The sequence below is a fragment of the Malurus melanocephalus genome, unplaced genomic scaffold (assembly GCF_030028575.1).
Source record: "Malurus melanocephalus ecotype Western Australia unplaced genomic scaffold, MMel_1.1 scaffold_191, whole genome shotgun sequence".
NCBI lineage: Eukaryota > Metazoa > Chordata > Aves > Passeriformes > Maluridae > Malurus > Malurus melanocephalus.
This window is the reverse complement of record NW_026623423.1, coordinates 685330-701375: the sequence shown is the minus strand read 5'-3', so window position 1 is coordinate 701375 and position 16046 is coordinate 685330. Positions and strand designations below refer to the sequence as shown.

General features: G+C 44.4%; 1 protein-coding gene across 1 annotated transcript in view; it reads left to right on the top strand.

The window, feature by feature from the left end:
* The first annotated feature begins 6570 nt into the window (after positions 1–6570).
* The window catches only part of CHRNB3 (cholinergic receptor nicotinic beta 3 subunit), a 14117-nt gene continuing 4641 nt past the window's right edge, over positions 6571–16046 (top strand). The window contains exons 1-3 of the mRNA XM_057373284.1: positions 6571–6774; positions 12215–12427; positions 13441–13485. Coding sequence (XP_057229267.1) covers positions 6571–6774; positions 12215–12427; positions 13441–13485 — 462 coding nt within the window. The remainder of the gene's footprint in view (positions 6775–12214; positions 12428–13440; positions 13486–16046) is intronic.

The window sequence follows — 16046 nt, the reverse complement described above, 5'->3', positions numbered from 1 at the left end:
TGTGTCCTCACAGTTACTGGGAAGAAATATGCAGGTTAAACCCACTAAGCCAGTTGCTGGCTTTGTGAGATGTCTAGTTTCTGTATTTTATATTGGGCTGAGTCACATACAGACTAGCCTCCCACACTAGCCTGGTTAGCTCAGGAAAACATTACTCTTGACTAATTATTTCAGGGAAGGTTGTTTGTTCGATCTTATGACTAAATGATGCAGCAGTATTTCTAAAGCAAACTTTTCTATCCAGTCCCTCTTGTACTGAGTTAATTTCATCTTTCTTTATGACRATTTGTTGCTTGTCTTTACATTCTTCTTTTAGCACATCATTCTTGCCAATCTCCTCTAGGCCTTCCTCCATTCCAGGGGTCAGTCACCATCTCTTTTTAGGAATCTCAAACAGGTCTTTGAGATTCCTTTGAGACAAAAACTAAACTTTTTTGTCTTCAGATGCTTTATAGCCTGGACTTGTGGCTCAGAAGGAAGAAATTTTAAGGGGGGTACTTTTTCTATATTAAGAGGAAGGACTCTTGTTCTCGGCTTAAAAAATCCCAGGATTTCCACCCATACTTACAGGTTTGTGATAAGAACCACAGCTGCTCACTCTGAGAGAAGGAAGCTTTGGATGTCTACTTTCACACCTCGTTCCAAATTTCTTGCCCTTTTTGTTTTTTTATCTTATTTTGTATCGATAGGATCAGACTACTCATTCATCACTTCACTGATGTTGATGCTGTCAGGGAATGCATAGGAATAGTCCCTGCATGTAAGGAAAATCTAAAGGGAGAGTTATTCCCAAGATGATTGTGAGCCACCAAGGTGTAGTCTTACAGCTCTTTCATGAGGCCGTGTGAGTTCAGGCCACAGAAGATGTGGCCTTACTGATAAGCGTTTTCAATTTCTAATTATTTTAAGCTTGAACCTGCAGGCTTGTCTCATAAGTGTCTTGAGCTGATACAGTGCTATATCAAATGATTTTGTGGTGGTGGTTTAATCTGAGGAATTCTAGGAGTTGCTGTCAGAAGAATGTTTGTGGTATTAAATTGAGGGACTGGAAAAGAATTTATTTAACAATAACTTCAAATCCTGTTTTAATGTGTATAGTTTCAATTCTTACCTTAATTTCTTTCTTTCTAAGTTCAGACAGGAAAATATTTTTACTAGTGTTCTTTTTTATTTTATTTTTTTTTTTTGCATGACACGGGACTGAAATTGCTCAGAATTTATTTCTGTGTTCAGAGTGGTGAGGAAATGGGGCAGGTTCTTTAGTACAGTTGCTGCAGCGTGGAAACCTTTGGTTGTATATAATAGGAAATGTCTATTTCCCCAAGTGAGTGTGCATGAAGGTGTTTCAGCTTAAGAAACTCTGCTTGTTTGGGAATTATCTAAAATATAGACACCCACAAACCACAATTATAGGATCAGTGGAGTTACCTTTCTTTGATACTATCATCAGCTGATAAACTCTGATTTCCTCATGGTAAATTTTCATGTAACTGAAAAAAAATATTAATAGATATGTAATAAATTTTACATTTAAATGTTCAAGAAAGCTCATAATAACATTTCTTAACCTAATAGTATCACTATGGTGATAATCATCCTTCAATCAATACTGACATTTACCTCTTGGCCTGTCTACTAAGTTGCTAGAATTTACAAATTTTGCTTCATATAATAGCCACCAGGTAATTGACATATCTATGACTAACTGTAGTCATAAGATGTAATTAAATTAAATAAATATCTGCAAATGGTGCTTTCTTGTGTTGTTCGCAGTGCTGCCTGGGTTCCTACACCAAATAAAAGCACAGCCTCCTTCAACACATTTTACTCCTTCAGTCACAGAARAAATGGGAAGTTTACACATACAGGAAATTACATTGTCCTTGCTTGTTTTTCACAGTATGATCACCACAAAGTCTTGCTGCCTAGTAAATCAGTTGTCTCTGATGAGATATGAGTATAGAAGCAAGACTTGTCTTCCTGCTAGAAGTCTTTTATAATATTGAATCATATATGATTTTCTTGTGTGCCTCTCCTTGTTCCTCTGCAGCATCTCTTCTTTCAAAGTGATTTCTTAACAAAGATTCATCTGCTTTTTTTTTCTGCTAATACTCTGAGAATTTAAACATCTGTGTTTCTCAACACATTTTCTGATCTTTTGTACATGATAGTGAGACCAGCTCAGTTGCGTAGCTGAGAGGTATTTGGAACATGGGGCCTTGGTAACCTTGTATTTTGGCATTGTAAGTTTTTGCTGTTTCATACTACAAAAAGTGCCACAGAGATGGATCGCAAAATGCTGTTAGAAACAAAATTGGAATGAAAAGCATGTCTCAGCTGCAGACTGCTTTGGGTTAATGGATGAATTTGGCCTGAGGAAAGAGTAGCTTGCTTAATATTTCAATGGATTTCAATTTCGGTGCTTTCAAGCCAAGTTTTGCTTTTATTCTGCTTGCCTCTTGATTTTTATGCACAAGAGATATTAAAGTGAGCTTAGCAATTCCCAGGGGACTGGAGAGCTTTCTGACTAATGTCTCACCACTGATGTAGCTTCCTTCCCTAAAAAATCAACTGTAAAAGACCTGTTAATGCCAAAATGTCCAAATCCTAACTCTGAACATTTTGGGCAAAGCCTTGGTAGTACCATGGAACTAGAGCTTCATTTTGAATTTCTGAAAATGATATTGTATCAGAGGGAAGTCCACCATGGAATTAGCTCATCAGCTTTTGCAAAAGAGGGTTATTGTGGCAGCCTCATTGTCTCAGACAAGACTGAGCAGCATTGTTCTTTCGGAACAAAGCCATGAAGTCATGTAAAGTTTCATCTGCCAAGTGCTTGCTCATGATGTCACAGCAGGAGATGAGCTCACAGCAGTGTGGCAGTCTGCTGCTGCCAGATCATGGCAAGGTAAAATCCAGCTGCAATGATAAATGGTTATTTACCTGACTAAGGTGCCTAATAGCATTTCAATGAAACAGTCATCCCCATTCGCCACAGAAGGATTAAACTCTGCAGTCTTTTTATTGCTTGTTTTGATTTTGCTGATTATCACGTTTRCACCTGAAGCTCTCTGCCTTTGCTGAGAGCCTCAAAACATTACAAACCATATGAAATCAGKTCTATTGGCTGACTTGTCTTGAAAGTCAAGGTGAGGATTTGCCYCAGTGAAGAGACACAAGGATGATGATGTGAGGAAGGATGACAGCAGCCTAGTTTGGCCTCAGGCAGTTAAAGGTATTTTTTGGCCTTTGTGAGGTTTARTGGAGGTGGCATTTGTTCTGTAAGCTCTATCAGGCCCATGGCAAGTTGTCTCCTGGCACTGTGCCCTGTCATCCTTTGGCTTGCCAGGGACTGGCCCTACACTTATCAGCCTTCTGTTGGAGAGCTGGACCTCTTCCCAGCCCATTCTTCCTGCGCCATGGGAGCAGKGTGCAGAGCTTTTTGGCTGTGATCCCATATGTACCTCCTCCTACTAATATACACAAACTGTCAGACTCTGCTCCCAGTTCAGGGAGTTATTCCAACCCAGCCTGAGTTTASTATTGGGTGAAGTTATCTAAATACTTTCAGGTTAATTCTGACTAGGCAAAGGCAGGCCATTGAAACAGTTACAGAAATAGGATATTCTGACCTGGTACAAAAGGCAAATTTTTGCATATTTTATAAGTACCATCAATTATGCTTTTYTGTGAGGTGAACATGTAAACATTTGGTTTTGTATACAGCTCTCTGGCTTGTAAGAAGCAAGACAAATGACAGATACCAAAGATGTCATCCAGCAGAGACAGCCGTTTAGGTCTCMAAACTCCTAGTTTGCTGTTTCATAACTTTAAATGATTTGATTAATTTAAACAGATTAAAGATATATCCATGGGTTATACCAAATAATTACAAAATAATTATTACAAATTACAGGATATTCTACTACCTAACATTACTTTCACATCACTCTTGTCATGATTTTTGTTGCCTAAAGATTAATTTTTGTACAGCATATGAAAAGCATACTCTCACTTCATTCAAAAACTCTGGAAGCATCTGATATTCTATGCTATGTTTGCACTCATATCTAAAATCAATTGTTTCCATATTTCCAGGCATGATGATAATGTTCAGAACTGTTCTTTTGTGGATGCAGGCTACTATGGATGCATGTCAAAGGTCTTTATTTCTTCTGTACTCAGTASTCTTAGATGTGAAGTCTAACTGGGTTTTGTTTGTATGTATTCATGAGCACAACTTTGTAAACTCTAACAAAAAATACATGGAGATGGACAAAACAGAATTTTAAGCATATAGGTAGGCATTCAAGGGGACTGTAATGCTTCATATAATAAGTCACCATGGATAGAAAAGTCTGGAAGTTATGTGAAAGCTGATTTCTAGATCTACATTTAAGTGTACTATCTTTGTTTACGAGCCAGTGAAAATGGAAGCCCAAAATGTCACTGATGTTCAAAACTACAGTTCTGCATATACTGTTCCCATCTGTGAACATTTCTATCTAATCTTACAAAACCTCTAGAAGGAATAAATATTATTCTTTATAAAGTATTTGACATTACCCCAAAAACTCAGCATGGCAGGAGGCGTCTCTGGACAGAAGGCTCACATCCCTGGTCAAACCCTCAGGAAGCAGWCTTCAGAACAGCAGAGGGCTGACTTGAGCCCTGCTGTGACACCCTAGAGAAGGACAGATAGGAGTTAGCCTGTGCATTACATGAATAACCTCTTGCAAAGTCTCCCACCACAGYTTTCCCATGGAGAACGTGGTTTTATTATCCTGTGACAGAGGTGAGGTCTGGTCTGCTGACTGGATGCTGCCAGAGCAGTTTCTGCTTTTCAGCCAGATCGGAAGTAAAATGCAGGCACTTCATAGGAGCCTGAGTTTTGTGAGGCTGAATGTGAGACAATTAGTGCTGCTGCATTCTCTGTAAAAACAGTACTTCAAAGAAAGCCACAGCAGCATACAGTAACATAGTAAAGAAAGACACAAACGAGTATGGRCTTCTAAACATTTCTAGTAGTTTTTTTGGTGAAACAAGATGGTTGTTTTAATCTTTTGGACAGTACAGAATTATTATCGCTGTCAAGATATATTTCTAAAGTTAAAAACCCCCACCTCCTTTTTGAATCAAATGGGCTATGTGGACCTACAGGACAACCATCTCTGTTGACTCAGGAAAAGTCCATAAAGAGCAAATTTGCCTCAAATGCAGGCAGGAAGAGAGCTTGTAGAGCTCATCCAGTTTCTGACAAAGCATTTGATTTTGCTATGGTATCTTCAAGGGAGTCCCCACCCTCTCAAGCCAGATAGAGCATTTCCAAAAAGAAAGTTTGTCAGCTGCCACTATTCTGGCAGTGTGCTGGAGCTACCACATCCAAAAAGAATTGGATTAAATGAACAAAGCTTTGTGAGGAGTCATGCAGCTTGTCAAGGCCATAGCATGTGGCAGGAATTGTCCTTTGAGTTTTATGATTGCCTTGGGAATAAAAAGCCTGTATTAGATCGGAATGAAGCAGAACCTCTTGCCATATGCCAATACTACATGTGTTGGGATAAGGGCTTCTAGACAGCAGGTGTAACCATTGAAAATGAGAGGCTCAGAGCCTGATGCAGTTAGGAGTGAACCAAGTTCCTCTGTCATTCCTGAAGTAGTTATCTTTAAAACAGATTTCTCTATCACACCTTGCAAAGTCTTGGTCCTGGCCAGTAATTTGCTTACCTCTGAAATCTTCCAAACCTTGACATCTGATCAGTAAGTCCATGATGCTGCAGATAAAATTTGAGTTGTGAGGGGCATTTATGAAAGGAGAGATGAGCCTGATGAAATGGAAGGACAAGCTGAGAAAATGGCAGACCTGGGCCAGACCTTTACAATTATCAACTCAGAACAAGTGGGTTTGAAAATTATTACATTCAAAGCTAGCAAGTGTCATCATAATGTAGGAAGTGATCACAGTGCCCCAAGACACTCCTAAATGAGACCTCACAGTAAAATAAGAAATGTAAAAGGAAAACAAAGACTGTAATGCAGAAAGAGATGCACCACCTATTAGAAATATTAATGGGTATGCAGACGTGGAGAGCCTCTACATATCTCCACTCCCCGTGAAGCACTGGGAGGTTTTTGCAGAGCAGTGTGCCACAGGAATTGTGTGRASTCWGCACTGTCAGAAGGCACAGGCACTMGGCTCTGTCTCAAGTCTGYATTCAGATGACTGTGRTAGAAATGGGAAGGAGGGCAGGGAGGGTTCCTCATGGTAGGAAGGTGTCAAGGAAACCAAGGACTGAAACAACTCTTATCCTGCAAAACCTTGTCCCTGACCTTGCGGAGCCTGGTCACTGCTGAAACAACTGCCCAGGTGCAACTTGAAAGAGACTTCAGTTGCGGCAYCCTCCGTCAAGGGCTCCCGCCCGCCCTTCCCGAGCCTGCCGCGCTCAGTGCCTGGCTGACACAAAAGACAAACGCACGATTTCTCATCCATGAATTTTCAAAACAGCACGTTTCGCTGGYCTCCCAAACAGAACTGCGGCGAGAGTATCACGCAGCGTGCAGCAGGCATCCATGGCAGCCCAGCCGGGATCCAGCGGGATCCATCGCTCGCTCCGAGCGCCCCTCCGCGCTGCCTGCGCTGCCCTGTCCTGCCACGGCGGGGAGCTGGGACAGCGGGACACGGACACGGGAAAGCACCTCCCTCGGCCGGAGAGAACGGGGAAAGGAGCAGGAGAAAGTGGAGGAGGAGAGTGGCGGCTGCGCTCAGGCACCGCGGTAAAGATGAGGACGGTGGGACGTGGTGCAGCTCCTGTCGGAAAAGGGTGTGCGGGGGAAGAGGAATGGATCAGAGGGGAAAACGGCAGGGAGAGACTGAATGGGATTTGCTTGATGGGGCCTGTAAGCCAGCGAAGAGAAAGAAGGGTCTTTGTGGGGACGGGAAGCTGGAGAAGAACAGAGAAGCTTTAGTATGTAAGGACATATTTACACACTGAAGGTGGATTGTTGGCTCCAAACTGTTCCCTCTGGTACATGGAAATGACAGGTGCTGCAGAAGTTGCTGGTGAGCTGGTTAAAAACAGATCTTGCCCAGTGAAGATGCTTCTTTTCCAAAATGTTGGGGTGCATGGCTGAATAAAGACTTGTGAACAGAAAACAGCAGACAAACAGTATTTATTTCTCCAATACCCTCCTCTGGCTGTCGGGTAACTCTGGGAGCCAATGACCAGGCAAACCTGCTCCTTACCTCCTGTCACAATCTAAGCAACGAGTGAGGGCAATGGTAATGCAACCGTATTTCATATTTCCCTCCAAGAAAATATCATATAATAGCAAAAAGCCTACTCCTATAGGCAGATAATAAATTAACTCAATTGCCACGAGGCAGCATGTGAAAGCCTTGTGAAAAAACAAGTTTCTGTCATATTGTCTRATAGTGCAATGCCTGAGTGCAATCTCAGGCAATAACTACAGTTAGAGGTGCCAATGAGCAAAGGCTGGGGCTTGTAATCATGAAGCAAAAATGGATAATGCCTGAGGGTGCTGAGTTCTGKGGACCACTCTTCAGACAACATTTTGAAAGGGCAACATTGTGTCAGAAAAATTTGCATCAGGCAGAATAATTGTGTTTAGTCCCACTCAGCTTTATGGCAGACTGTGGAGCTGTCTGCCCACACCACTCCAGCCAAATGATTGTTGTTCTCTTGATGCCAGCATAAACAAAGGAACCTTATTGTGTACCTCAAAAAGATGTGTGCTTGTGCCTAGTCTAGATCTAATAGGAAAATTGAGAAGTGAGAGCAGGTGTTGACAGTACACTTCACTGAAAACACTCTTTTGGTGGTACTYCTGTTTTTGAGTGGCTTTCTGCAAATGAGATGAGGAAAGGTGCRGAAGAAGCCAGCTGCTCCTCTAGTTCTGCTGGGTGACCACTGGGAGAAACGAGGAACTAGCAGGGTCCTTGCAGATTTCCCGTGTGTTGTACAGAGTGGAAAAAGCAAACTCACTGAGTTTCTGCCGGTGGCCTGCCCKAGAGCTGTGGATGAAGGAGGCTGCAAAGTCACAGAAGCATGAAGAATTTGATAGGAYGCTACAAAAATGTTATTTGAAGCAGTAATGTGACTTTGAACCACACTCAGATGGCAACTGTTTCCTCACAGGAAACAGAATAATCTGATAAGATTACAGCTGCCAGTTACCAATGCTTGTAAGGACCTTAGATAARGCAAATCTGAATCACAAAACTTATGACTGTACCAAAATCTGTGCCCCTGCAAGAAATGGACCTAGTGTTGCTGGAAAAACTCCAGTCTTCTGATATAAAAGCCAACAAGTAATTAAATAGCCAGCAAGAATAAATCAAAGCAGGAAGAGTTTTGGGTCTGGGGACAAGCTAAAAGAATTTTGCACACCTCTTCCTTGAACTTGAGAAATTCAGGGGAAAACCTCCACTTCACAGAGGTATGGCAAAGTGACTCTCATTTGAGAAGAAAACAGAAGATCCTGATATCCTTTGATAGAGGAGTGGCAGGAGGATGGGAAAAGAGGAACCTGCGTCCCTTTTGACYATCACAATTTCTGATGGCTTCTGAAAGGTTGTCACTGGGGATGACTGACAGAGGACTGACTACAGAAGAATTGGCTAAGTAATCCTCACTCTCATTGCCAAATGAAAGACCCCGGGACAACATTCTCTGTTAAACTGTGGAAGTAGATAGTACTGTGCAAGCATTTCTCTGCTCCTGTCTGTGATATGTTGTGTATGACTGATGAGATACGAATTTTAAAATCAGCATCGTTTTCACACCTATATCTTATTGAGGGCTTTTTGTCCCCACCTCCCAAACCCATTTTATAGCTCTAAAACAGAAAGTGTAGCATGAAAAATGAATAAGCTAAGTTAGATCTGTAGGGAGGTTGCCTCTATTATTAGACCAACCAATACAGCTGGAGCAAACAGATAATCTTTGAGGCATCTGATTTATCTTTGGGTCTGAACTGCAGCCTATTTTYCCCCCCAGCTGTAATTAACAGTATAAGAAAAGAGATTTCTCCTCCTTAGAAGACTTTCTTCTCTTGTACTCCTAGATCGCAGTGGTTATAGCCTCCCAAATACTGYCACAAAGATCAGTCAGAGTTTAGGACCCAGAGCCCTGTTTAAGGCTTACAGGATGTGACAGCTGACTGAAAATCAATGAAGTGTGATTTACCAAGCGTCATAATGAGGGCAAGATAAGGCTAGAAAGGTGCTGCCTTGCCTTGCAGCCTCAGCTGTCTGCCTTGATTTTTAAATAGATTGTTTTAGTCCCCCACAAAGATGAGACCGCTTTGCTTATGAAAACAGAAGATCATATTTAAAGGAAAAGCCACGGTGGCACCCATGCTTTGCCTTGTGCTCTTCGTGCTGTGTCTGAGCCGCTCAGGTAGGTGTGATTTCTTCTGCTTCCAAGCTGAGTTGCAGGTGTTCAAGATTTTTTTCTGCTGGCCGGTTAGCTGTTTCTTTCTGGGATGTGGTGAATGCTGGCTTCCCTTCATCCTCCTCGAAACACTGTGAGTAGCAGAAGAGGGTCTGCTTCCAGCTGCTATCAGCTACTGCCTTTGTATTGCAGCCACAGTCAGTTTGACAGCTAGGTTTTAATAACTGGGGTGGGGTGGGAGGGGGGGAYTTGCTGCTTAAAAATTAGCTAAAAATCCTGAACTCAACTTCTGCTGCCAGACGGAATTAAGGGAGAATTCCCATCACCAAGAGGAAAGCTGAAATGTTTCAGGTGAACTGGTGAAAGGCTAAGTGTCTTGTCTGTACTTCTTGGGGTGTTTTGCACATTTGTTAGTGGGCTTTCTGCCCTAGAACTCCTGCTCTGCACCCATGGGGAACTGTTACTTGCACGGATCACAGAGAGAAACAGGAACCTGAGGGAAAGGAGAGGTGTCAGGCAGTGCTTGGATACTTGAATGCATGTTAACCTGCCAGGGAGCTCCCCCACTTTTGCCTTCTCAGTGCACCGTATGTTAAATTTAAGGATGTAGCTGTTCTATGGCTGCTTTTCTGCTGTTTTGTTTTGTTTGTTTTTTTTTTTTTTTTTTCCCAAAGGCAGTGCCACTTTGTTCAGTGTTTTCTCCTTGGCTTTATCTAGCTTAATCATAAGATGGGGCTTGGTCAAAGGTGTTAGGCTATTTTCTCCACCTGATATCTCGTATTTTTCATTAATAACTTCTGCTTTTAAGCAGTCCTCATGCAAGTACTGAGGCTGTCYTATAAAGGCAGCAATCTTCTTCCTTCTGACTTTCTTCTTTGTGAGACTCCTCAAGTCTTTTTCACGCTTTTTTGTGGGTTCCTCAGCAGATGAGATTCAACATACCCAGCCCCAARCCCAGCTTTATCTCCTGTCTTCTATACCCACTTGGAGCATTAGGTATCTGAACTTTATGTGAGATGGGGGCTGTGAAATGGCACCATTGTCCTATGAGGGAGGACATACGCACCCATGGACACAGAGGGTGTGTGGATGCAATATGTGTCTACAGGATGTCATAGTCAAATAAAAACAATAATGTATTCCGACATTAAAACAGAGCTGATTTTGATCCTGCATATTTTTGAGTTATGGATTTTTCTATTCAATGGATTTTCTTTTAATTTTCCTGTTTTTAACAACCATGCACCCCTGTGAATCTCCTGAAGAGAAAGAGAAAAGTCTAGGAGATGGAGTCTCTGCAAAGTGAGGGGGTTGGACCTCTGAGGTTGTGGGGAGTGAGAGGGAAGAAATGTGTTCTTTCTCCTTTGGTTGCAGAYGAAATACTTGTCTGCCACATTTGGGCAGCCAATCTAGTTTCCTAGGACAGACCCCAGACTCTGTCCTTCATTTGCTACAGTCAGCTCGGGCATAAAATAAACTCTGGAACAAGCAGAAGGGGAATTTGTGGAAATACCAGACCTCAAGGCCTTGTGACAAAGTGACAAGACACAGTGTGGCCACAGGACTTGCTATAAACTGCACTGACAGCTTCATGAGCCATCCCTGGCTGTGGGATGGAGCAGGTGGGAATGAGTGTGAAAGCTCCCTCTGATCAGGAAGCTGCCAGGGCTTGTAACCCCACCACAACTGCATTCCCATCACAGAGATGAAGCACAGCTTGTGCTAGAACATCTGACAGTAAAGTTTTACCCTCTGAGTGGCAAGTGGCTCCCCAAAGTGGAAGGGTATCTTGCTGTGGCTGGAAGTGGGGAATGACAATGTTACTTGGACCTCGTGCTACCCTGAGAGGATCCARACAGCATTAAAGAGTGATTTTGTCCCATGGAAAGCTCTGTTGTGAGAGCAGGTTTTTGCTTCAGGCAGTCCTGAAGCTGTGTTGCTTGCTGCCAGGTCTAGCCTTGTCCACAGCCTCAGACAGACCCTGACGAGGTGGAGGAGGCTTCACAGCCTGTCTTGCCCAGGAGATGAGCAGCAGCTGCTGGGCAGGAGGACATGGGCAGACAGTCGTCTGTGGGCTTGTAATTTCCTCCATGCAGGGGCAGAGCAGTACCCTCTGCCCCCAGTTTTCTGCTGGGCTTGAATGCCCTTTGCTCTCTCTGTGTAGCACAGGAACCCTGCTTGGGGGCTGCCTTAACTTTGGTCTTTCCTGTGTAGGGTGTGTGAGCACACTGACTGTGCTTGTCCTGCCAGGGCTCTCCCACTGTGAGTCTCGGCACCTTCCCTGGGCCACGATCCTCTGCTCGCAAACCCCAACTGCACCTAACCCTTGGCGATCCAGGCACAGCTGTCCTCCTCACCCTGGGGCTGGCAGGGAATGGGGCTCAAGTCTGGGAAAGGATGGAGGGTCTGAACTGCCCTTCCCCCTTCATGGTAGCAAGGAGAAGRGGGAGCATGGTCTCAGTGATTGTGAGCATCTTGCACGTACAGACCATGATGACTCTGTGCTTGCCTGGCACATCTAGCTCTGACAGCATCATCCAGCTCCTGCTGCTGCCCTTTTGCTTTGGGCTCCTTTTGCGTTGGCAAAAAGGCCACAGAAAACATAAACCTAGTACAAAGCCATCAATGCTGTGGTCTGATGATGTTTTTTTGTATGTGAGTTTGGCTTGGGCTATCTTACCTTTCCATTCACTTGCCCTGGGTTGTGCTGAGATTGTGTCTGAATTCCTGCACATTTTGCTGTACAAGACTTGCCCAGAGGTGGACTTTTCTCACATCATTGCTCTGTCTCACTTCTTCAGGTTGTGGCATTCTCCATGTCTGCTTTCTGGCATGCCTCCACTCTGTGTTGCTCTCTTCCAGATGTGAATGCCTTCAGTTCAATTGCTGAAAATGAGGATGCGCTCCTCAAACATTTATTTGAAGGCTACCAGAAATGGGTGCGCCCCGTGGAAAACTCCAACGACACCATCAAAGTCCTTTTTGGGTTAAAGATATCACAGCTTGTGGATGTGGTAAGTGTTGTGTTAGGCTTAGTAAAACACCCCTTCTTTTAAAGACAGCTGCACTTGGGAGGGCTGATAATGTAACTAGCATTTGCCTGCTGACACAGGAAATGGCTGGGCAGCAAAACACTGAGTGTGATGTGATGCTGGTGATATGACCTTCTGYCCCTCCACCCCAGCATGGACTGTAGGACACATTTGTTGGAAAGGAAACCTGAAAGTCCTTTTTTTCCTGCTGTTCTCAGGGAATAAGGCCTCATTTCCATCAGGTTTGAATTAAATAACCCATACCAGACAGTCCTTGACATCTATGTTTGCAATTTAATGACAAGACAGCTACAGGAGAGAACTGAGGAAGGGTAAGAGCTGGTTGGCAGGTAAGCAAGGTTATATTGAGGCCAAAGATAGTTCAAGTCTTGACCCAGCTGGTCACTCAGATAAAATTCTAGAGGCGGAAGAGATAATCCTGTGTTCCTGCCCATGCGGAAATTTTCCCTTCCCTTTCCACTGCAATGCACAGTGGAATGTGCACAATGCCTAGAGGCACCCAAACAACAGTGTGCTCCTTACATTCCCCTGCCCCTGGCAATGTCCCCTTGTACTGTGGAAGGCACACTCTAATTTTGTGCTTTATTTACATGTTCAGCATAGTGTTTCAATTGTATCTTCCCAAACTCACTCCAGGCTGAGCAGTACGGGGAGATGAACTGCCCATAACCATGTGTGACCTGACACCACTCGCTGGCTGAGCCCTACTCCACCCTGGATCTTTGGAATGTGATCYCTTTGAGCTTCTGTGAAATGCCAGACCTCAGTTTTCCAGCCTCAGGGGCTCCCAGCCATAGCAGGGACAGCACCTAGAAAGTCAGTTCATTTCCTCTGGTGGTGACTGAAGACCCCAGGCTCATGGGGAAACAGGATCATAGGGATCTCCTTATCTTGGCACGGGTTGGACTCAGCAGGCATAGGGTCTGTTTCTGCTGCTTTGCTATTGCAATCCTCTCTACCTTGTGTYGCCCTAGGATGAGAAGAATCAGCTGATGACAACCAACGTATGGCTGAAACAGGTAAATTAGACTGCATCAGACCTCCCTTTTCCCCATGTGGAGCTGCTGAKCTGAGTAGCCATCCCAATCTGCTGCCCACTGTGCTATCCATCCCACTTTGTACTGTTGAGTGGCCATACAAAAGCCACACCAAATTACCCAACCTGAAATTTTTGCATCATTCTTCTCACTTCAACAAATGTACAAAGGCACAGAAAGGCAGGCAGGTAGGCCTTTAGGACACAAGGTTCCCTCTTCTCCCACCCTGCACCCCAGCTGTGTGCTCAAGCCAGCTGTATTTCAGGGAAGTGGCACACCTGCTGCTGCAGTGGCTATGATGGGATGTTGTGTGCCCCGAGGGACTACCCTGTCTCAAATTTAGAGGTCACACAAGTACTCCCTCCCTTGCCTGAGCTAGGAGTGGTGCAGCAGATAGATTTCTTCATTCTGCAGCACATGTAAAGAGAAAGGAAAAGGCCGGCATGTTACGTACACACCACAGACCTTTTCCTATTAAAAACTGTAGAAAATGAATCAGATCTCTCTACCATAATTGGTTCTGGAACTAACGATGATTTATAAAATATGAAAACAGTAGAAGTTGAACTGTTAGGTCTCCTTTCTAATTCTTCACTCTTGAAGAGCTCTGTTTTCGGTTTAGGTTACATTGCACCAGTTTATTGACCTTGTGACAATTATTTTAAGTCTCTCAGCCATGTGAGTATCTGTAAAGATGTCAGCTGATCCCAGGCAGAGGACATAAAAAACAAACCGTACTTGAAATTGTGCCATGGAAAAAGGTTCCTGGGAGTTGCTGGGCTGGTGCACAAGAAATGTGACTCAATTTTTGTCTCGGTCTGGATCCTGTGGTGCTGCATGAGTGTGAGCTTCTGGGTGGAGCAAGACCTCTAAAATGCATGTGGATATTGTTTGCAGAGTTTCCCTTGAAGAAGGAAAACTCAGACTTTCCCTCACCGTGGAGAAGACAGGAATTTCCCCTTTTGCAGGTGAAATTTCACTCTGATTCAAATACAGCTGCTCGGAGCCCACCCTGAAATACCTGAATATTACATTTTCCCCACCTTCAGCTGCAATTGTAGAGYCCCTTTTGTGCACAAGGCCACATCTTGGCTTCCTTACTTAAAGTATCCACTTGGGCAGCAGCAGAACCCTTCTGTAAAGGTTTCCTCTCTGCTCTCATCTGTCCTCCCCCCATTCCCACCCACTCTCCTTGCCGACTGTAGCACCCACCTTCACCTGCAGGTCCAAGCCCTGTTCTCTGTAGGCACACTCATTTCTCTGGAAGTGTTTGGAGCCTGTGCTCAGATTTTGGTCAGGGCAGCTCCTCAGGGCAACTCTGTCCTTTCAGCAGCCCTGTCCTTTCCCAGAGCTGGGCTCTTAGGGTTGCTGCCATTTCTGATACCCCTTCTSCATCTGATGGGCTGAGAACATCAAGGTCCAGGAAATGCAAAGGGAGCAGAAAATGAGACACAAGCTCTGATTTTCATACATGTGAGCACCCTCAGGCTGAGCACTGGATACCCGTGGCCTGACTCAGGTGTCCTGCTTTAGAAGTCAGGCATTCACGTAGCCCCAGCTCCCTCAGCTTTTCCTCATAATGGGAATGTATCAGTCCCCTCATCTTTGTTGCTCTTYGCTGGACCTGCTCCAGTAGCTCCATGTCTCTCTTGTACTGAGGAGCCCAGAAYTGGACACAGCACTCCAGATGTGCCTCACCAGCACTGASTAGAAGGTCAGGATCACCTYCCTYGATCTGCTGGCAATGCTCTTCCTATTCCCCAGGATCCCATTGCCCTTCTTGGGCCCCAGGACMCACTGCTGGCTCATGGACAGCTCATTATCCACCAGGACCCCAGGTCCTTCTCCTCAGAGCTGCTTTCCAGCAGGTCACCCCCAGCCTGTGCTGGTGCCTGGGGYTGTTCCTTCCCAGGTGCAGGAYCCTGCACTGGCTTTKTTGAATTYCAGAGTGTTCATCTCTGCTGATCCCTCCAGCCTGCTGAGGTCTTTCTGAAGGGCTGCACAGACCTGGGRGATATCAGCCACTCCTGTGGACTCTTCACTGTCATCAGTGAAGTTGCTGAGGAGGCATCTGCCCCTGCATCCAAGCGCTTKTGAACAAATAAACAGCACTGGGCCCAGGAACTTTGGGGAACACCACTAGTGACAGGCCCCCAACTAGACCCTGTGCCACTGATTACAAACCCTTTGGGATCTGCCCCTCTGCCAGTTCTCAGTCCATCTCACCRTCCACTCACTCAGTCCAAACGTCCTGAGTTTGCCTATGAGGATGTTGGGCGAGACAAGGTTGAAGACCTTGCTGGAGTCAAGATAAACAGCATCCACTGCCCTCCATCCAGGCAGTTGTTCCACAGAAGGCAACCAGGTTGTTCAAGCACGATTTACTTTTAGCGAATCCATGCTGACTACTCCTGATCACCTTCATAATTTCTCTGCAAGAGCCTTATTTTTCTTGGATAGGCAAAACTTAAACACAAGCATTCTCTTTTTCCTTTTTTTTTTTTTTTTTTTTTTTTTTTTTTTTTTTTTTTTTTTTTTTTTTT